A 24,244-nucleotide genomic window follows, 5' to 3' on the forward strand; every position below is an offset into this window, starting at 1 on the left:
ACTTGTTCAGATTTTCGCCCTTATATACGGCCTACCTTGCTATGCGAGTGTAAAGCTATTTTTTATTCAATCGATAGAAGAAAATCGTTAAGATTTAAAGTTTTAGTAAAAAAAAAGAAAGAAAAAAGATACTGAAAGAGATATTTCTAAACTGTAAACGAAATGACCAACATAAAAAAATTGTCGATACTATTATTTTTAAAAAATATTTTATTTAAATAAAAAAATGAATATATAAAATGAATTCATTGGTGTAGAATTTACATTATAACTTATAATTTTATTCATGAAAACGCTTGTTTTTGAACCCATTACTACCCCATCCAACCTCGATATCTATTCTTACATTCTTTTTACATGAGTAAATTAACAAATTACAAAAGAAAGATGACTTCCGCATTAATACTAAAGATAATGATATAATTAAATTGTTAGTTGTTCTAAGAAAGTAATTCGATATAATGTCACGTAACACAATCATATTTACTTGAACGTGACCTTTAAAAAAATATCATTAATATTGTTTATATATTTTGTGCACGAAACGTGTGTAACTCTGTACTATCAATCATTTGATAAATATTGAGAATAAGCATTTTTTTCGTTTATCGTAATTAAAAATCATTTAAAAACTATAAAATAGTATGTATTTAGTTGGACCTGCGGCTTCGAAGGGCTATTATATTATATACTAATGGCCGTCTCGCGGTTTCGCCCGTTTAGCTGCATTTATCAACAGATTGATTATATATTTTCTACATGAAATCATGAACTACTAGGTTTATTTATTTTAGCGACATCGTTAGTAACTGTGGCGCAATCGTTATTTTCATTTCTTCGGGATCTATAAGCAGGCTTTATTTATTTCTATTAAATAAACATCTATACATTATAAATAATTATATTGTTTAAATAACACCTAAAAAAAACTCTTCTACACCAAGTGATACAAGATGCTATATGTGCTTCGAGCTATAAATTGTATAATCCTAAACTCGAATGGTTAACTATTAACATCTGAAGAGTTCAAATATTCGCTCTTTACTTTGTCCTCTTCACCTGACATCACTACACCAGCTCGTGGATACCATAATATGGTAATAACTTACAAATATGAGGATACAATTATTACAAGAAGTTCAAATTCAGATATTTAGTTAGTTTAGTATAGTTTATTACAGCTCGACCTAATAAAAGCGTGTTAATATAAAATTTCCTCAAAAGAAATATGAACTCACTACCACCGCTCATACTAAAACACAATACCGCTACGGCCTTCAAAAATCATTAACCCACACATCCCCCCCATAAACAAATATATAAATTAAAAAGGAAACAACATATTAAATATATTTAACGTAGCATATACGAAATCGCATAGCAAACAAATCGTTTTAAAAATGGTCACATAATAGTTTACATTGAACACTTGTAGATGTTTACACAGCCAGTCAAAACACTGACCTCATACTCTCATAGTGCTGGCGTGTTTATATATCTAGCCGACTACTTCCATAACATATATCAAAGTAAGTTTTTTTTTTAATTCATCTAGTGGCGATGGTTCGTAAGACAGTGGTAGCGCAGTGGTGCAAGCGTGTGACTGTAGATGTGGATGTGGATCGATCCCCACTCGGGTAAATGAATTATTGGTGAATAACTTTCATTTCTTCGCTTTAGCACCAAAGGAAAAGCCAGGCGTCGAGTTCCGCTCGTCAACAGGCAACGATTAGAAAAATTCGGCGGAAAATGAGGAACGGAGTATCCTAACACTAGGTTCCCTCTGCCTACCCTGCTGTGTAAGGAATACAGCATGAAGTACATGGTTTTTTGTTCGGCAGATGTCGCCTAAAGAATTTTCATGTATTCATAATTTGATGCGAGTCTCGATCTGATAATAGAATAAAAGAGGCTTCACATAGTTATATTATATAAAGTGTACATAACTGAAATTACACATCATCACTATTTACTTCCACCCCCTAATTTTTGTTACTGTCGTTGAAGAGTTTGGGTGAAAGCACTAATCTGAGGAAATTACTGGTTCCAAGTGAAAAAATATATTTTTTTATAGTTCCTTTATCAATCTTTTCGATGTAACTCTTTGTACTTGTAGCCATAGTTATTTCAGACACTTAGATAGATGTCTCTAGGTGTCTCATGTGTCATACACGACTCTCAGACATTTCTATTTTATCACGGGGTCGAATCAGCAGGTTATACCTAGTTTGGTATTAAACGCAAAAGAAGTATTATTTAGCCTCCTCATTGTATAAATATTTAGCTAATTATCCAGAAACTACGACATTTGCCATATTTTTTTCCTCTATCGGGGATTTACATGCATTGTTATACATCTCAGTTTTGTAAACTTTATTGAAAACACGAGATGAAAACAACTTAGTCAGCTTTTTGTTTGCACTAAACAATTTATGTATTTCATCATACCATAAATGGTAATAATATCAAGGTGGAAGAACGTGCAGGTGCTGGCAATACACACGATGGTCGTCTACTCAAATCGTATACAGAAATGTTTTAATAGATTAGAGATAGCGATTTCATGACATAAGTTCTGCCACTCAAGACGTATAAAATATCCCAAATATAAATCTCGGAAAAATAAATATTGTACAAAATATCTCAAAGCGAACGGAAAGCAAAGAATAAAATGTTTTTACTATAGGTTTCCGTACACTGCTACGCGAAAAAAGCAGCATTGAGGTCATCATGGCGCATTGGGATAGCGTCCGACTGTAAACACGATGGTGGTGGATTAGATCCTGATTGGGGGAATGATTTACATTCATTAGTTTTATACTTTGACAAGGCACGGCGTTTAGTTTCAGCCACATGACACGCAATGTCTAGAGTACTGGCGAAAAGTGTCTTGACAGTAGCTGCTCTATGTCAACACTACTATGTAGGAACACTGCTATGTATGTATACCAAAATTAGTGGGAACATGGGGACCTTGTGGTAACTCACTCCGTTACCATTACAACACTTCCATTCTCAACTTCCCCCGAATTCTTGATGCCTTGTCCAGAGGCGGAACTCAATGCTACGCTTGTTCAGAGCGAAGAAATGAAAATATTATTAATTTCACTCCCCCGAGTGAGAATCGAATCCATAACTGTCCAGTTTATAGTTGCAACTGCTAATACACAGCGCCAAGACGGCCTCGCGACGGTCTATTTATTTGAAATATTTTTAACGAAGTAGGTAACATTTGGCATGTCATGAATATACATATGCTGCTATAAACATAAGTAAACATAGTTAATTTAGTCTAATACTTTAGTCCGGTATAAGATAATAAAAAAATACATAAAAATCTGTTTAAACAAAAAAATATGCGCAGTCATTGTTGACTATACATAAACCATTTTAAAGTGATCAATTATTTGTATGGCTTTATTAAATTTATTATTCTATAGATAATGAATTAAATAAATTATTCTATTCTGTACGTTACTCTTTTCTTTATTTTTTTAAATTTTTGATTATAAATGTCTATCAGGGCGTAGCGCAAGGGCACAAGGTTGCGTTTGTAAACGTGACAGGTTGTGTATTCTATTCCCACCCGAGGAAATGGAATTAGAAATTTAAATTTTCATTTCCTCGTTCTGGTAACAAAGTAAAGCGCGGTGTAGAGTTACGTCACTTAACACGCAATGCTTTCATAATTCGGCGGTTGCAAACGGAAGTGACTTAACTTAGAGTATCTTAACACCAGAATGCCTCTACACCTTGCCATATGCGGGATAAAATAAAAAAATTAAACCATGTATTTTCAGTGTGTGTTATTTACTGTAACAAAGTAATATTGATTTTTCCTTGATAAGATAAATAAATATGTAGAAATATATCATTAGCAAATAGATTCGTGAATGTTTTATGTCAACTTGAACCATACTACCTACTAACCTACATAAGAATATTTGTACCTACAAATAAATAAATAAAAAAAATTGCACTAAAAATCGGTCAAGTACGAGTGGGGCTCTCCCACCGAGAGTTCCATACAAATTATGATTATAGGTGGCCACTTTGTTAGTTTTGAGGTAGGCAACCCTAAAAATAATTAGGTTCAGTCTGCAGAATAAGCTGATCTTTGTATTTGTGACAGATTTCTGTAATAACGATTGGAAAAGAAATTAACCTTAGCCCAAAAATGGTTATTTTAATTTACTTTGTATTATATATTGATTAATAACATTTTATTTTCTCTCAGGGTCCGGAGCAGGCACTGAATTCTAGCCCGGGTGGAGCAGCCAAGCCGCCGCCTCTCAACGCATTCGAGCTGGACCGCTGTTTGGATAGGTAGCATATATACAAAACTATTATTATATTACATTATACACTAGAGGATGTTATGGCGCAGTGGCTCAACATGTGACTATAAACGTAGTGGTCATGGTTCCTTTCCCATTCAGTGAATGAATTAAAATATTTTTCTTCCTCTGGTAACAACTGATTCTTCCCGTTACCATAATCCGTCACTCATTAAGGGAAGAGTTTTATATACACAGATTGCACAGAATAAAGTGTCTTGACATTAGTTCTCTCTTCTTCGTTCTCTTTGCTTCCTTGGAGATCACGTGGAGGTATCAAGTTTAAAATATTATCAAATAGTCTACGGTCCATTAATGCAACAGATAAAAGATATAGAGTATTTTCTTTGAAGCTGATACTTACAAAATTTAGCAAGTGAGAATTTGCTGTACAAATAAATAAAGGAAAAATTCCGAAAAATGGAAACTATTATTACAAACTTATAATTAATTGTAGTTAATTTCATATAGAATGAGACCATACGCCCTTGTAATTCCTGAAATTGGTACGGAACCCTCGGTGGGTGATTCCGAACTATTTATTATATAATTGCTATAGTGAATATGGAGCAAAAAATCATATATAATATATTCCCATAAAATATTATAGAGACGAGACCCGGTGGGGCGGTGACGCGCGACGTCGCAGACGCAGTTCACCGCCGCGACGCACACCGCCACCCAACAATGAGCCTTTGTCACTTGCAAGGGTATGTATATTAGATAAAAAGTTTATTATTATAAATATTAATAATATAAGGCTCTTGTAGCGCATTGGCAGAAGCATGCAGTTAACGGGTTCGATTTCCATTTTGGAAAATAAATTATTTAATATTTTAATAATTGTACGTTATAACTCTCAAGGCAAGTGCACCAACCTCCCCAACGGGTGGTTCAACACAGTCCAGCCCGGCCCCGGTCTCCCCCGCCGGTAGCAACGCTGCCCGATCTCCCCTACCGTTGGTAGCGCAGGACTTACTAGCGATGCAGATATTGGACCAGCACACGCACTTGCAGGCTTTGATGAAGCAGAGAATGTTTCATCAGCATCATATGCAGAAACAGGTTAGATTTTGAAAGAAAAACGATAACTAAAAGAGATATGATTTGAAATAGATTGAATTTATATAGTTGCAACCTGGAGTTTTTAGTCTTATTTGTTAGTTTGTAACTTTTAACTGGTAATTGAGTATTTTTACATTTATTTAACAGAAGTAAAACATTTGTGTATAAAACATATTCGCCGTATAAAGTTCGTTAAGAAGTGTGAATTAAAAAATGGTTCTCAATTAAAAAAAAATAATTTCAATTCATGACAAAAAAGTGAGGCAATACTTGCTGAATAAATGAATGTATTATTAATAAATTACTAAATTAAAGAATTATAACAATTTCAAGCAGCACATGACATCGGAAGCCGCTAAGCGGCAGCTGGAGCAATCTCGGATACAAGATCAGATCAATTTGAACCTGCTATCACAGTCTCATCTCCAGCAACCAGACAGTTCTCCGAGTAAGATGTTTTTAATATAATGTTTTTAATATAAAGTTTTTAATATAATATACACTAAGACCTTCGGGGTCATTAGAATAGTTTCTAATCGATGCGAAAAACGAGATGGTTCTGATTTCGATTCTTATTCGACCAAACTACCCACTAAAGATTATTTACTAATATTTTATTATTTCCCGTTTTATAAAGACAAAGCGTGGCGTCAAGTTACGCCACTCAGCACTCTTGAAATTGGGTAAAAAGTGAAAAAACATTCACTAAATTGTTTTAACCCATCTTATACCAGAAAAAATATTTTATTAAACAGTAATAAAATCAAATATTTGAGAAATATCACTATTTTAGGTATTTAGAAATTTTTTTTTTTAAAGAAAACCTCTTCTCTAAAAGTCTCAAATTAAATGCTAGACTATAAGAAATCATTCTAACAAAACAAACACTTATCCATCCACAACAGGCTCTCTACAACAACAGCTGAATGCACAACAACAACAATTAGTGCAGCAACTGCAGGCTGTGCAGCGCCAGTATCTCATGCACGCGCCTCTGTCTGTACCGCCTAATGCTCCGCCGGGTAAGTTAGTTACCAGTTCAATTCTTGATTGTGGGAATACAATTAATGAATTGATTTGTTGAACGCTATTTTTATAGGGGGGGGGGGAAATAGAGATATTTTCGTTTTTATCTTTTTTTTTATTTATTTAATAATTTAATATTAAATTTTATTTTGAATGTACGAGTACATTTTTTCATGTTAATCTAGTAATTTTCATGAGTATGATTATATTCATATTATATATTTAAATTTTGCCGCTCTGAAGGAGAAAAGGTGCGAGTTCAAATCCTCTATAAGATTTATACTAATTTAAACAGGTCTGATGCTATGGAGCAATGAATTAGAGGAGCATCCATTGTTTGGCCGCGGTGTTTGCAAGTGGCCTGGCTGTGATGCACTCACTGAGGATTTTCAAGCATTTCTCAAGTAATTATTCAATTTTTAAATCGAAATGTTATGTTTTAAATGATATTTTGTTCTTTAATTGTGCGTTTTCAAAATAATCTTTGATAATGCCGTATTTATTAAAAGTGGTTGTTAAATTTGATATATTTGCTACGCATCTCGCTTAGTTGTGCAAGTAGGTACATAAAAATATATACAAAAAAAAATATTTTCTAATTTTAAAACATTCTGCCTCTTGCATCCTGCAATGGGGGGCCTAAGAATAGAAAGTCTTGCCAGCGCTACAATATACTTTATAAATTAATTAATATTATAAGTATTACAAAATTATACAATTCTCCATGGCCGTGGTTAGGCCGTTGTGGCGCAGTGGCACAAGGGGATGGTTGTGGCTTTGATTCCCACCCAGAAGAATGAATTATTGAATATTTTAATTTCTTCCCTCTGGTAACAAGGCGAAGCGCGGCGTCAAGTTCCGCTACTCAAAACGCAATGCCTCGAAAATTCCACAATATTTGGGGAGCGGAGCGTCTAATAAGCACTAGGTTCCCTCTGCCTGTCCCATTATATGAGGGATACAGCGTGTAACTGAAAAAAACACAAATCTTTAATTATTCCTCCGTTCTAGACATCTAGAAGGAGCACACACCCTCGACGACAGATCAGCAGCACAAGCGCGAGTACAGATGCAGGTGGTAGCACAATTAGAACTGCAGTTGAGAAGGGAGAGGGATCGCTTGGCGGCCATGATGCGACACTTGCACGCTGCACGCGACCATCACGCCAAGTTACCACATGGTGAGATGTAACTTATGTTATAATATGGTTGACGAGTGGTGGCAACTGAAGTTAACTGTAGATTTAATTTTAGGATTACTTTAGATTTTTTTTAGGGTGAACAATGCGCAAAAGTTCAAGAGACCTAACTTCAAACCAGCCATGTTTCATCGACCGTACCTGTATTCTCATGTAATTTCGTAGCGTTGCGGCACAGGGTTTGATTGTAGAGTCGACGATTGTAAATAGAATTTCCTTAAAAAAATTTTATAACATTTTTAAATTAATAAAAAATATTTAAATTTTGATATTAGATATTGAGAAATTGTAATGAAAATATTATATCAATAATAGGCCCGGCCAGTGAAGGAGCTTCACCAGGCCCAGTGCGACGTCGTGTTTCTGATAAATCTGGGGTCGCCATTGCTGGAGGTAATTTTTTTATATATTAAATCATTTTGTATGAAAGAGAAAAAATATTATATTATAAAAAAAAACTATTACGCTATTCGTAATAATTTTAAAAAAATAATTTAACAATGAATTGATTCACTCCAATTTTTAAGAAGGACTTAATTTTGCTATCACTGCTAATTTCTAGATAATTCTCTAGATAATGTGTCAACAAAATTGTCACCTTAAAATTTAGTGTATTTTTTTGTATAAACTTTGTGCATGAATTATGTTGTTAATTTAAAAAAATATATATTTGTCATATTATCTCGTTAAATATTTTAGTTAAATAAAAGGTATAATTAATACATTTTAAATTAGGTGGTCATAAAATATTAATGTTCATTTATAAAAAAAGTATTCTTTCATATTAAGGTCTGCCTTATATGCTCGAAAGAGCCGGATTAGATGTTCAACAAGGTAAAATCATTATAAATATAATATTTTAAGCAATACAACAAATTTTACAATGGAAAATTATTTGAAATTGAATATAATTAATAATTGAATAATATTTCATTATTACAGTATTATTATATTCCGTTTCTTAGTTCTTAGAAATTAAAAAATTAGGTGCCATTTTAAAAAAATATAATTCTTAACTTAATTTCAGAGATACGGCCGCCTTTTTACGTTTTGTTATATTAAATTAATTTTCAATTGTTATTTTCATTGGATGTAAAGTTTTAATGTTATTAATAAATAATATATTTCAGAAATACAACGCAATCGTGAGTTCTACAAGACAGCTGATGTGCGTCCGCCATTTACATACGCATCGCTTATACGACAGGTTATTTATAATTATTTAAATACTACAATATTATTAGAAATACGTGAGGGAATGATTATACTTATTTTATTTTCCTTCCGCTCTGATAGATGAAGCGCTTTAAGTTAAACTCCACACGCAATGTTTCGAAAATTCGTAGGAAAGTGGGAATGGTTACGAATACGTTACGTTACGAATACGTTCCCTCTGTCTACCCTATTAAGCTAAAAAGCCTGCTTGCTGCCTCGTTTTTTAGAATAGTTCAATAGGAACCGTTGCCGGCAATTTCTCCAAGTTACATAATTTCATTGTCTTTTTAGTCTCTTTTATTTGCGTCTACCCGTTTTTTAATCGATCATAGTCATAGTATATTGTTTTATACTTATGTTATTTTAGATTATATATAATTAGATGTTGTTTAGAAAAATCTGAAAGTGTATGAAAATAAATGTATATTTCCAGGCTATAATAGAATCACCAGATAAACAACTTACTCTAAACGAGATATACAATTGGTTCCAATCCACGTTCTGCTACTTCAGACGTAACGCTGCTACTTGGAAGGTAAGAATTCTAAAGTTTACTTAAAGTCATTATGGAAATTATAGAATTTACTCACTTGTGATTATAACTAGAATCACTTTTACTATGATTATTATTATGACAATGAAAGTACGTGGGTTAAGAAAATGAAACATTAATGATCTTTATAAAATAATAAGAACATTCCAGAATATTTTATAATATTCACCGGATTAATAGATAATAATAATTATTATTATTGGATTAGATTAATTTTAATACTTAAAGTTATGAAACAGACATTTTGAGGTAAATTTGGAAATATGTTTATACATTAATTTATTAATACATTTTTGAAACGTTAATTGTACATCGCTGCAGAATTACAAGGTAAACTGTAGTTAGAGTAATTAGCTTGTAATATCTATGATATAATCTTTAAGTATATATATTTACTATTTACAATTATTTCCCTGTACTGAAAGTGGTAAAAAATTGATGTTGGCATTAATAAACAATATATAAATTGAATATGAATTTATTTTTCTATTTGAAACTTTGTGTATTTTTAAAATATTATATTAAAATAAGAAATATTATAATATTATTCATTTCAAAACTAAGTTCGATTTGATATTAAATATGAAATGAACCTCTTTAATAAAATAATTGAACCTGTGTATTACATTTTTTTATAGCACAAATATATTTTTGTTAAAATGTTTTATAAAATATTTTCAAGATATAATAAAAGACTATATTATTTATAAAATACATCTATCTAATTCATATAACATAAAAAAGTAACTATATTGTCGTTGAGACATTGAAATACAGATATATCTTAACTTAATCTATTTAATTTTTATAAGGTTCATATTCTATATTAGATAAAAAAAGTAAGACCAACCAACCAACCAACCAACCAAAAAAAACAACGAAAAAAAACAAGAAAAAATAAACCAAAAGTGTAAAAAAAACAGAACGCGGTACGCCACAACCTGTCGCTACACAAATGCTTCATGCGCGTCGAGAACGTGAAAGGCGCAGTGTGGACTGTCGACGAGGTGGAGTTCTACAAGCGCAGGCCGCAGCGAGCCGCGCACGCTCCCGTACACGCCGGGTACTGCCCCCGCACCCACCAGACCACTTCACGTTTACACTTCAGATACACTTGCACACTTTACATAACACACTTGGTTGTATACTGGGTACGACCTACGAATAGACCATTATATACTTACACTTCAGACACACTTGCAACTTTACATTGACACATTTGGTTATTTGCTGTACAAGCTACGACCAGACTATCAAACTATCACACTTAACATAAAATACTCAATTATGGCTTTTGTCATTACACGGTGTGTACATCACCCACACTGATCAGACCACTTCACATTAACATTTCAGATACACTTGCACACTTTAGATAACAAACTTGAAATGTTCTGATTATACTTGAACACAAGACATGACACGCTCCCGCCACCCAACCACGTCACGTTTACTCTTGCATACTTTACATAAGACTCTTGATTATTATGCCAGGCAAAACCTGGAGAGGCCAGCATTGATCTGAGCACTACATGTGTTTTGCATTTACTTACACACACACTTAAATTTACACCTACACACCTTAAACATCCCATGGTATGCACAATGTACTCTTATACACTTGATATACTATCCCTCGTGCAAAATTACTCAACTTTTACATTTTTACATAAAATATTGTTACGTGTAATAATTAATTACATGCTGGATCTGAACTATACTGTCTCCGAAGAATGTTTACTCGGTTTCGAATCAATTTAAATAAATTTGCACTTTACATTACATATGGGACTTGTCCTGACATGCTTTCGCCTACAGTTTACAATTGAACACTGCGCATTTTCACATTTATAATCACTAACTGAAATATTGATTATAAATTTTAATGATACTCTGACCACTTGATGTTTACACTTGCACATTTTACATGCAATATTGAAATTATACGTCAGTTAATGTCCTCCAGTAGACTACTTCACATGTACACATGTACAATCGTACACTTTAGAAATACATAATACAAAATGTATTATACAATCAATACAATCAATTACGTACATATACAATCAATTATGGACTATACCTTGTTATTTTAGTATAATCCTTTATGAAATGAGACAATTTCACGTGAAAACATTGCGATATTTCATATTAATACACATTACACTGTTTGACAACATGCATGATCATTAAAAATATCATCAACATCATCATCATCAACACTCTAATACTTAACAGTGACACTTTTAATGATAAATCAAATTTCATAAATACGAATTACATTACTGAACTTTTATGCAATCTATTACATACTGTCTTGCATTTTTATTATATAAAATATTTACACTTCTGTTGTGACTCAACTAACACTGCAAAAACTACACAGTTTACTTATAATCTTTTATATACTTACTTACACAATACTGACGATGCGATATTATGGTCCTTAAAAATATATTGAAATTAACATGAAATATTATTTAAAAAATCATGATTATTTTATAAGGAATCAGTCAAAAATTGTTGTAGCTATATATAATTATAACATATTATTGTCATATTATAGATATATTAAGAAAGCTTTTAATATATCTACACTTATTTTAATACAAAAATTATAACACTTATCAGACACTAAAATTACTTTACCAATACAATAGTTTTACACTTAATACAAAAAACACACTTCACATATTAATCAAATTTCTTCTTAAATATTTTCTATCTAACTTAGTTATTAATTCTTATCGTGTAAATAAACATTTTTCTCGTTTCAGATTTAAAATTTTTATATTATTATACTATTATTTGTGTAGTTGATTTTGAATTTGTAAGTGACGTTGTAACAATCGTTACGTCGTTACATTGTGATCGTATATTTTGTATTTAGGTAAAATTGTGTGTGTTCGTGGATTTCAGCGCAAGGACTAAATAACAGGCTTGCCTCACCCATCCCTATCCCGGTTCCTTGCATGATAAACTGACGACGATCTGTGCTTTCTATAACAATCAGAATAATCCTCGGAACTACTAATTCTCTCTCCTGTCAAGATATGATAAATCGGGCCAAATTATAGAACGCGATCCGGACGAACCTGTCACTGCACAAATGTTTCGTGCGGTACGAGGACGACTTCGGCTCATTCTGGATGGTAGACGACGCGGAGTTCGTGAAGCGCCGCCACCTCAGCCGCGGCCGCCCGCGCAAGTACGAGCCCGCCAGCGCCCCACAGTAAGCCGCTGCGAACGTCCAACGACACGGCTAATCGCGATTTATTGTCATTTACTCGTATTTCTTAGTGCATATGTGTTTGTATATGTTATTCAGCATTCTCAACTATATTCTTGACTTATTTCACAGGCTACATATAGATTATTTATTTTAATATTTTTATTATATCATAGTGGTGAAAGAGGCGTCTCTACGTTTTTAAAAAAACTTTTTTACCAATATCAGTAACGAGAAAATCAATAAACAATAACGAAAATATAATCAGATGGAGTGCTGTATATAATAAACGTAAACTGTGAAGTATTATTTAATTAAATTGGATTTAGTTTACCACAAAATTTTAACTATAAAAATGCTGAATCACAAATACACAACGATAGCTGAATCAAAGAATTCAGATATGCTTAAAATAGATATCACACATGAGCAATGTAGTATCAACACGACGTTTTAGAAGCAGCTGTTCCAAATAAAATACGTCTTATATAGCGAAACTAAGCAAAACTCGTTGGACGATCGTGTCCATAGCGTATTTATTGTATGTGAATGATCTAAAAATCTTGAATGATGATTTTTAGTGTCAAATAGTTGTTCTTACCATAATGTATGGTGTCAATGTGTAAGCTTAGATATATATATTCAATATGTCATGTTAGTTTGAAACTAGAGCCATATGTTTATTAAAATATAATGATAGAAAACAAATGTGTGTGCTTATATAACAAAGATGAGAATAATTTTGAAAGTATTGGTGATATCTTGAGATATCAGCTTAAAATCCCTACTATTTGTAACATTAAAGTGTTTATTTTAATATACTTAGAGATATATAATCACACACTATATATAATCACACACTAGTACCACTAGAACTAGATTGCGAAGCTATAACATAATTGTTTTGCAATAGATTTTAACACCAAAATTCGAAATTAATTAATTAGCTTTAATCATATGTTGCTAAGTACCACTGAGAGGTACATTTTTCGCGAATTCCACGAGAAACGTTAAAAAAATTATTTATTTCGATAATTATCACATGCATGTATTATTTTTAAAAAATATTGTAAAGAAGATCGTCGTTGGATATCCGAGATGTGAAAATGAAAATTCCCTTTGTTGCATGTTTCCTAATTTTGGGTAAGTGGCTTAAAGCTTTGCATGAGCATCTTTGTCGCATGTTTGTTTAAAACATTTTTTCCTCAATTTTTCTATACGCTTGCCTTTTTTTAATCTATTTTATAATTTTTATTATCTTTAACTTTTTACACACACTCACCAATTATTAACTCTGACATGAACTACTCTAACAAATCAATTGGTTTCATAATTTCCAAATTCGACACTTCACAAGTTTTACACTTGACATATAACACTTTTGATAACACTTATGATTTGATAAATATGAAGAGGTCTGTGATGGCCGGGGTATGAGTTTTATTTTATTTGTTTTTCATTTGTAAAAAGATAAAAGTTACATATACTTTATAAAATAAAATTAAAAGCTGAAAAATATATTTTATTACATTTTTTTTAGATTATAAATATTTGCAGTATTATTATACCTGAACTTAATTTCCAATAGGTTCATGGGAGCACAGAGCCCACCAATGATGACGAGCCCTCACAGTTATAGTGAAGCACTGAAACGAAACCTTCAGGTAAATTGTAACCAAAATAAACTTTTTTTGGAACTTAGAAATCTATGGATATGTTTAAATTCATTCAATATAACTAAACCATTGAAAAGATATCTTTTTTACCTAATTTATATAAATTTTCAGGGTATGATGGAAGACTGTAACTTATCGTATATGTCTGGTGACGACCACATGATGCAGTCTGAGGAATATCCTTCTTCTCATGAAGATTACAGGTAAAAAAATGTATAAGTGTGCATAGGCTTGACTAATATATTTATGCATAATTGATAATACAAATACTTTGTTTGATGTTTCATAAAGTATTTCTGATTAATTAAATAAGTATAACAGAACCTGATGCCATTGTAGAGCAATCTGGTAGATGAGGTCAACATGTGTGATGATATTGTGTTCCGTTATTAACTCGCAACGTCTCTTGTTTGCAAAAAGTTAAGAAAATGGTGACTTATGACATCTTTACTAAATTTCTTGCATAATACAGTATATGTATATGTACAGTAATGTTATCAAAATTCTCAAAATTGACCATTTTCGTTGAAAAAAAATCCTGAAATTCCATAGCCACCCACCAATAATGAATGGCTACGGCAGCAGTTCCTCCCACGAAGTGAAGGCTGAAGATCTAAGCGCTGGCGATGTGCAGGACGTCAAACCTAACTTGTATGCATTGAAAAATGAGATGCAAGCCTCTGATTATTCTAATAAAGGTGCGTTTTGTTTATTTATGTACTTATAGCTATTCCTTATTTTTGTATAATAAGATAGACTCAAATCAAAAGTTATATATATATATATATAATACATAAATAATTTAAGTTTATTAATTAACAAAAGTAAAAATGTAATGAAATGAATCTTCCTAAAAATAAACTAAATATTTATTGTTATTTCATTTTATTACTTTACAAATTCCAGGAGATTATCAAAATTCTAATAAGGAATCGTCTAGCAATCGTTCAAGCGAGACTAGTCCTTATGATGACTATCCTAGGCCTGAGGAAAGATATCGTCCTTCCATGTCACATATCAAGGATGAAGCCGAAAATTTATCCTTAAACGAACAGAGATCTGATAAATAAATAAATACAAAAACTAAAAAAGCCTTAGAAATTATATGAAGAGGCTGAACATAATCATAATCAAGTGTATTATGATTACTTCCCAAATCGTGAACGCGATCAGAATCAATTGAATGATTATAGAAACTTGAAAAAGTAAATCAAAATTGTTAAAATAATCGATCTCAGAGTGGATTTACGATCGATGTAAGAATCGTTCGGTCTGTGATTATATTCTGGACGTTACAGTGAAATTATGAACTGAATTTATATATTATAGCAATATAAAGTGATTTGTGGTTATTATATTATATTATGGAAAGTAGTGTAGTGTAGTCACAGTATATAATACGATTATATTTACGGGTTTAGATCTATTTCAAGTTAGCGGACGGTGTTTTAATGTGTTCACTGTTGAATTTTTATAATTAAATTACATATAAATTAGGAGTAACCAAATATTTTTTTTGTCAATATTATTATTTTTTTGCCCGGTTTTAACGGGATCTTTCAAGTATTATAGGTTTACGTTTTACTTATTATTTCTTTGTAATAATATTTTTTTATTATGAATACGATTATTATGATTATGACTAAGGATAGTTAAAGTTAAATATTTCGAATTGTTAGTGGTTATAGTTAGTTTAAGTGTTAGTTAAGTTAATTAATCGGTCAGTCAACGATAGTTTACCTTAAAAGGTCCATATCAAAATTGTATAATCATTATTTGTAACAACAAATAAGAACAATAAGTAGTTGTATTTGTCTGTCGTAGTGTAAATGTGCGCATAGCGTTTTGGTTCCAAAATTATTAATTTTAATTATTATTTTTGGTTATAATCAATTTACACTCTACTTAAAAATAGCGTGCGCTGAAAGTGTTTACTTTAACACTTTCACACTTTTAATTGAAAAATAGTTATTAATCATAATTTTAAAAATCTGTTGATTTAAGTCTTATATATATTACAAATACAATTATTTAGAGAAAAAATGTTAATAAAATTAATTTAGACTTTTAATATTGTTCTATATTTTTAACATGTTAATACTTTCAGCGCACACTTTAACCGACAAGGACAATTCGATCTCAACAGATAAAAAAACAGCCAGAAAGCTTTTATAATTAAGTACTGAACGTATACGGAATTGATTTTTTTGATCTGATATATTTTTTTATTATATATTTTTTCGTGTTTTATGTTCCACCGTGCCATAACCTGTTTAGGTTGTGATTGTATGGGATTGATTTTTGTTTATATTATATAGTTTGTAAATATTATTATTATATTTCCACTTTAAATTGTAAATTGTTTGAATTAATATCTAGGCTTATATATACATAAATCGTATAAATGCATATTATCGTTCATGTTGTAGGAAATTTAGATGAAAAAAAAATTACATTGGTTAGTAGTAAAATTTTCACACTAATAAATATATTATAATGTGTAACGAAAATAAAAAACATTCTGAGAATTATTTTTTATGAAATACGAACGGTTCGTTCGGAATTTTTTTAGTGGTTCGTAATAACAATGTTATTATTGCGATGATTATTATGATTATGATTATTATATTATAAGCATTTATTAAAGTATTCAATAGATCGTGTTATTCCAGTAATATATGTGAAAGGGTGGAAATAATCATATCACAACTATGTATAGTAATTGTAACTTCATGGTTATTGGACTTTATTATATATTCGAATTCGCATTTAAAATAACATAGTGTAGTTGCACTGCATTTTTACATAAAACAGTAATATCTAGTTATTCTGTCAAATTTTTCTTTCCATAGACATCTAAAATTCTTCTATAGGTACTTAACTTGTTAAATGACATTAGATTTTTGATAATTTGGGTTAAAATACAATTTCAAAATTTCTATTTTAAATCTTTTTTCAGAATGAAAGATATTTTCTTATATTTAAATCAATTACACTATAATTAACTATGTCAAAATTACTTAAATATTATTTAAACAGATTTTGTATACAAATTTCAGTTGAAATAGTAATTGGCACCCAAAGTGGGACATTATCTCCATACACTTTGAACATTGTAAATTATACTTAATTAGTGTTGTATTAAACCAAATCATTACAAATATTTTTTTTGTTTTATTTATTACCTTATTCATTACACTAGAAATTTATAAGTGAATGTAGTGTTATCCTTAATTTTTTATTAAAATAAAAAACATCTAAATGGTGTGGCATAGCGTCTGACTAATATGAATATGGGTTCGATTCTCACTCGGCGGAATGATTTTCAATTTTCCTCCGTTGTGTAAAATGATAAAACACGTAATTGATTAGTGTAAAGCTCAAAATATATACAATATTCCCTTAATAATACTTTTGAAAATTATCTGTTAGCAAGTCCTAGATCACCAAACTCCTAATCATGCCATGCTCCTAATCCTCCTACTCATAACCATGTTTCATTTAATTTCCATGTGTAAAAGTACTCAAATATTTATTAAGACGACCAATACAAAAATTCAACAATTGTTGAAAATTTAAATATTTTAAATTGTATTATATGAAAAATAAACATATTTCTTTCTATTATTTACCTTAATAGAAAATGAACATAAGATATCACTAGATCGTTATCAGTGTGAAAAAATCATGTGAAATTAATTAAAATTCCCATAATTAATTAAGATATAAGTCGTATCAAAATATTATTTCAAAACCCTATAATATATTGAATTTTGATACATGTAAAATCGTATTGAAAAAAATATTATTTTTTTCATACCTTCATTCCGTATTCGGCACACACAAGAAACCTAGTACTAAGACACTCCGTTTCTTCAATCTTCGAGACATTGGGTGTTAAGTGGCGGAGCTTAAAAAATAAATTAAAAAAAATTAAAAATTAAAATTCTTTAAGTAATTTAACAAAAAAAATTAAACAACTATAGTACGTAATTTATCGTACTTTAAGCTATGACAGGGCTGTCATTAATGCACAACGGAAACGAGCGTTAATATTATTTCATACAAACTTTAATATAAATTCATAGTAAGAATAATTAATATAAGTCGGAAACGCATGCGCAACAAATGTTGAGAGCATTGAATCATCACTACTGACAGTGTTGTTAGTGGAATAGTTGTGCTATTACATCATTTATTTGTTTGTGACAGCTGTTTTAATTACATATTTGTTTTAAATTAGTAGCCATTCGTATTAGTGTATATTCACGTATTGCCTTCAAAAAGACAACACGCACAAAAAAAATATGCAATGGAACTTGAATTCGCACTCTTTTAACTTGATTTGCCCTTTACGCTGTCAACGCTTTGACGCTAACGTGTGACATTTCGATAAATCTCAATATTTATACAGCTGTTAAATATTGATTTAACTTTTCAAGATTTTTTAAATTTTAATCTTGAACTGAAAATTCATTTATTAATATTTAAAAATATTCTCGAGGAAATGTTTTATTTCAATAATTTTAATGATCATAATATCTAGTGGATGAAGCGCGACGTTTGCTTGCGCCAGTCAACGAGCAATGTCTCGAAAATCAGGCAGAAAATAAAGAAGGGAGTGTTGTAACTCCAGATTTCTTCTCCTCTACTCCTCCTCTCCTCTTCCTTGCTATGCGAGAAAAGGCAAGAAGCTGTTCTTTTATATCTTAACATTTTACATAGATTGAACATGGGCGTTCAAATTTAATCATGTTCATAAACATAAACATTTAATCATCATATGAGGTACGTGCCTATACTTATTAAATAATAATGACTTATGTTTCATTTAAATAAATGAGCGCAAAACATATCAAATATGATAAACCAAAATTACAAATCACAATAGCTTCAGTATATAAAAATAAAATTTAAAAATCCTCAAAAGCATGCTAAAGTAGTTAAAATTATAAACAATATATAGTAACGTACTGTATTATTATCTACATACAAGTATACGTCGACTCGCGCTAGCTTGATTTATACGGTGAACAAGTGCATACGAGAGAGGGACTGTGTCGATAATATTTGAAATTCTTTTTTTTATACATATTCATTAAAACAAAAAGGAAGATGTCAAAAAGAAATTTCTGATGCGATTAAAGTGATTTTTTGTTAAATTTCCATTTCCTAAAAATCATTCAGTTTGACCCAGTAGTTTTTATTATGATTCATTTTTATAAATTTGGACAAACGCCAAACTTATATTACTTAATGATTTCTTATCCAAATTGTATGATTTTTTTTTCGAGTGGGCCATGCCCACCCCAGAATAGTCTGGTGTCTCAGAAATTTTAATTACAACAAAATACCGATATATGATTTATCCATACACGACACTGGTGAACTGAATTGTGCTCACTGACAAGAAACGAAACATATCGAAACGTCATAAGTGAAGAATTACATTGAATAATTAATATACCAAATCAATGTATAATATGAAAAATATTAGTAGAATATTTTTAAATCGACACACGCTCATCACTATCGTCCACGATCTACTGACATGTGGCTCTTAATCATATCGATCGTACAAAACCGCTGAAGCGACAAAAAACTCTAAAATAACTGTATTTTTAATACCAACCTGGTTACTGAACTCTGAACAACTAAAAAAATATATCATTTTTTCAACCACATGTCTAGAATGGGTTAAATTTTTTTCACAAAAGTGTCATTTCGATTCGAAATGGAAAGTTAGGGGTTAATTTAGTATTCCCAAACGCGCTTTAGTGATGTATGTATGTATTTTTTATTTTTTTTTGTTCAAACTAGTGCTGGGACATGTGGCAGTGATTATGTTTTGTCATGCGACACACGTGAGAACTTTTTTTCTTAGATCGTTTAGGTTTAAGTTAGAAAAATTATGTTTTGTCTCAATGCAAATATATGAATAATTTTTTTTTAGAATCCCATTGTATTTCACTTAAGCAGAGAGTCAGTTTTAGGACATCCAGGATAATGAGAATATAGAAATAGAGAGATAGGTGTCCTTTAGCATATTGATACGTATTTATCAGTTTCTTTTAATGTATTTATAATAAAATATTTTTTTCACTCCGATACAAGTTAGGTACGTCATACTTGCTCTCTTTGGGCTAACAAGTAACCATTGCATCGCCACAGGTTCTTTAACAATTGAATAAGGTGATATCATTAGTTTTAAATTGATATCTTTACCTTTAAATTGTCGTTTTGAAATGTAAGCCTAATATAAAGTATTTTCCTTGAATGGTTTTTTTGCAGCATATTTCATTGGGTCGCTCAGAGTAGAAATGAAAATAATTTGAATATAATATTTTGTTCGTCAAGAATCGAACCCACAACCACCGTGTTTATAGTTAATTATGGCCGTCTATCGGCGCCACGGCGAACAAATATTTTTTTTCGTTCTACAATTGGAAAAGAATCAATTTCTCTAATTACTAACTCGCTAAAAATAAAGCTTGAGTGATGTACAAACAAAACGATAGCCACGAGGCAAAAATCCAATAAAAACTTAAAATAAAATCAAATTTTAATATAAACATTCAAAACAAAATAAGCCACGCTCCCGATTTCAAAGAAAGTTTGTTTACATAATTTTCATAACTGCAAGATGTGGTAGGATTTTTATGTTTTCCTTATATATTTTTTAGTTCATGCTGTATACCACATACAGTAGAGTGAACCTAGTGTTAAGAAACATTGTTCCCCACTTTCCGCACAATTTTCGAGATTTTCTATGCTAATTGGCGGATCCCAACGTCACACTCTATGTGTATGTCATGTCCTGTGTCAATGCACTGAAAAATGATACCAAATTGGCACTAGGATTTGCACAATAAAAAAAACAGGATATTTACATTTTGAACCTACAAACGTACTTCCAATAACAATACTATGCCTATTAACATTATTTACAATAAAATTAACAATTATTAATTCTGCTATACTAAGTTTTTCTTAAAAGAAAAATCTTCAAATATAAAACTTGATTTTCACTATTTTACTTTAACCTAGCAAAAGATAACGCCGTGGACATAACAAAAAAATCACACCAATTCGAATCACTTTCATATTCATAAGTCATATTAAAATAACTGCAATAAGACGTTTATAAAAAGCTTCAATTGAAAAAACAAAGACATTGTATATATGTATGTATGTATGATACATACATAAATAAGTAAGTTAGTAAAAGAGTTTCAAAGAAAGTTTATTTATAAAATTTTTCCATATGCCGGGCGCGGGCGTGTGGCGCAATTACGCGTCTCTATATTGTATTTATTTCTGTTCTTTAACATCTGTGTATGGTTCTAGTCTTAAATATTAGGAGTGAGGGTCGCTTTTTTAATTGCAAAAGAAATTTATTTTATTTTCCCCGTTATGGTAAGCTCGGCGTTGAGTTACGCCACTCGATACCCAATGTCATCTAATATTTGCGGCGGAAATTTGGCAGCGGAATGTTTTTACACTTGGTTTCTTTTGCTTATCCTGTCATGCGAGATGTTTATTAAGATTGCGTTTTGAAGCTTCTGCAGTATTTTTCTAGGTAAACAGAGAAACGTGATTACACACTGTAACCAAATTTTAGGAAATCATTTATTAATGCGCGGAATCCTACGCTGATCTAAAAAATACTTTTATATGTGACACAAATTCAAATATTCGTATAAATATATTTTAATTTTTTTACGTTTCATGGTTTATTTGGAGCAAGTCAGCGCGTCGTTGCGCGGCGTTGAATTCTGCCATTCAACACACAATGCTTCCAGAATTCGGCAGAAAGGGCCTACACTGCTGTGTGCGGAATACAGCGTGAAGCTATTTTTTTACTATTTCTAGTTATATTTTAGAAAGCGGGCCCAAAGTTGACCAGCGGTTGCAGCGCGAGTGTGTTAATTTGGTGTACCACCGCGACGATCAGAGACTCTCAAACTTAACCCTTTCACTTACTATTATTACTAAGAAATAACTATTGTTTCTTATAGATTACATAATATTCTATATTTACATACAAAATAATATCTAAATATTATAGATCTAAATATCATTATTTAAGGTATACCTAAAGTCGTTATAATAGTACATTTATACCTTTAAAAGAAAATTTAGATTAAAATAATAAAAAAAACAATGAAAATATTAAATCATTGAAGCTAATATAAAAAATAAGCAGATACTATTTTTTAAATTGTAGTATATTTATATTATGTTACCTATATGGCCGTAGATAATATATAATTTACCAATTTAACCTAAATGCTTACTTTTTAAGTAGGTATACTATTTCAGTATATTACTAATATAGCTACTACAAAAAATAGTATACCTAGTTAAAAAATAAATAAAATTAAAATATATTTTTTCAAAAGTTTGAAGATCTCTCTCAACGGCAAGTGTAAGCATTTCTCGTAGCGTGTCCTAGATAACAACAATAGTTAATTTAATATGCCCATTAATCATCCGCCTTAGCCTTGAGTTCGGTAAAAATTAAGAAAAAAAAGTGTTTTTTACTAATATCGTTTCCTATTTTTGATGTCTTACTTATAATTTGTGTCCTAATGGTTTTTTTTTTATAATATATTTTGGGTTATTTACTTAAGATGGAAGCTAAGTTGCGACAAACAAAATTATAGAAGGATGTAAAAGTTAACTTGGATGTAAAGCTTGAGTATTTTGAAGTATGGGGAGTTGCAGATGAGTCTTCAGATCAGAAGAAAGCTTCAAAGAAGCAGAGTTACAACGTCTGATTGTACGATGTAATATACGATGATTGTGGGTACGATTCCAATTCGGGGCAATGAGATTTTTCATTTTCTTGGTTTGATAACTTGAAAAACCGCATCATAGAGGTCTACCACTCAACACATGAGTGTGGAAAAAATCTAAATAAATTCAGTATAAGTATACTATATCGCGGGAGTAGGTGCTGTAATAATATAAAATAAATATTACGAAATACAATATTAATCATAATCTAGTGTTAGTGTTTATTTCTACTTTTTTTCTTTTCAGCTATCATGTCTGTACAGCGTCAATCATTGCGAGTGACGTTTGAAATCATTTTGTTTTATTACATGTGATATTCCATTACGTTATATTTATCATGTCTATATTTCTGACTGTAAGTGCGACGGTAGTAGGTTCGATTCCCACTCCGGTTAAGGAATTAATTTCGTTTTCACTCTGATAACACAGCGAGATGTCGAATTCAATACAGTGTCTCTAAAAATGAGCAAAAAATGGAGAACGGAGTGTCTTAGCATTAAGATTTCACTGCCTACCCTACTATATGCGGCATACACAGTAAAGCTCATACAATAAGTCTATGTTAAGTTATATAAATATGTCAGTAGTGTTAGTCTAATAGAAAGGCTATCACTTTTACGTTAGTAATATAATGTCAAACTTTTTTTGCCGTAGTGGCGCAGCGGTACATAGTTTGAATGAAATCGCGACAGTTGTGAGTTTGATTAACACTTGGAAACTGGAAAATTAATTATTTTTATTTTCTTGCCTGCGGTAAAGAGACAAATCGCGACGTTGACTTCTACCACTTAACACATATGTCTTGGAGGTTCAGCGGAGAGTGGGGAACGGAATGTCTTAACATTTCGTTCCCTCTGTCTACCCTGCTGTGCGGGAAAGAGCGTGAAGCTATTATTCTTTTAACTTAATATGTGAATATTAAACATAATATAGATATTAAGTTTATATAGTTATAGTGTATATTTATCCCGACGCGACGCGACGGTTAAATCATAATATCTATGCAATACACACGTGTCACGCATAAGTGCAACATGATCGTAAAGTGCAGCGACGATGTGCCTCCACCTTTCATATGAGATGGGAAATATTTTCTTTTCAGGATGAGCTCTATTTGGTAGAAAAAAATATTGCCATAATTTTTC

At 31.0% G+C, this 24,244-nt stretch overlaps 1 protein-coding gene across 10 annotated transcripts in view; it reads left to right on the plus strand.

Annotated features, from left to right (window-relative positions):
* FoxP (forkhead box transcription factor P) overlaps positions 1-17,463 on the plus strand; it is a 57,800-nt gene extending 40,337 nt beyond the window's left edge. For 4 of the 10 annotated variants that reach the window (XM_085201742.1, XM_085201743.1, XM_085201744.1 and 1 more), the window contains 16 exons: positions 4,238-4,326; positions 4,948-5,047; positions 5,202-5,402; positions 5,736-5,850; positions 6,308-6,424; positions 6,724-6,832; positions 7,440-7,609; positions 7,943-8,020; positions 8,417-8,461; positions 8,758-8,834; positions 9,276-9,377; positions 12,473-12,627; positions 14,213-14,288; positions 14,412-14,503; positions 14,853-14,998; positions 15,207-17,463. In XM_085201742.1, the coding sequence (XP_085057868.1) occupies positions 4,238-4,326; positions 4,948-5,047; positions 5,202-5,402; positions 5,736-5,850; positions 6,308-6,424; positions 6,724-6,832; positions 7,440-7,609; positions 7,943-8,020; positions 8,417-8,461; positions 8,758-8,834; positions 9,276-9,377; positions 12,473-12,627; positions 14,213-14,288; positions 14,412-14,503; positions 14,853-14,998; positions 15,207-15,370 (1,836 nt within the window). In that variant the 3' untranslated portion in view covers positions 15,371-17,463. Of the gene's footprint in view, positions 1-4,237; positions 4,327-4,947; positions 5,048-5,201; positions 5,403-5,735; positions 5,851-6,307; positions 6,425-6,723; positions 6,833-7,439; positions 7,610-7,942; positions 8,021-8,416; positions 8,462-8,757; positions 8,835-9,275; positions 9,378-10,318; positions 10,459-12,472; positions 12,628-14,212; positions 14,289-14,411; positions 14,504-14,852; positions 14,999-15,206 lie in introns of all 10 variants that reach the window. The other 6 variants (XM_085201746.1, XM_085201745.1, XM_085201747.1 and 3 more) reach the window with 6 other exon arrangements.
* Positions 17,464-24,244: the final 6,781 nt, after the last annotated feature.

Source organism: Heliconius melpomene, chromosome 18 (assembly GCF_056956725.1).
Source record: "Heliconius melpomene rosina isolate 202511_hmr_F chromosome 18, ASM5695672v1, whole genome shotgun sequence".
Classification (NCBI taxonomy): Eukaryota; Metazoa; Arthropoda; class Insecta; order Lepidoptera; family Nymphalidae; genus Heliconius; species Heliconius melpomene.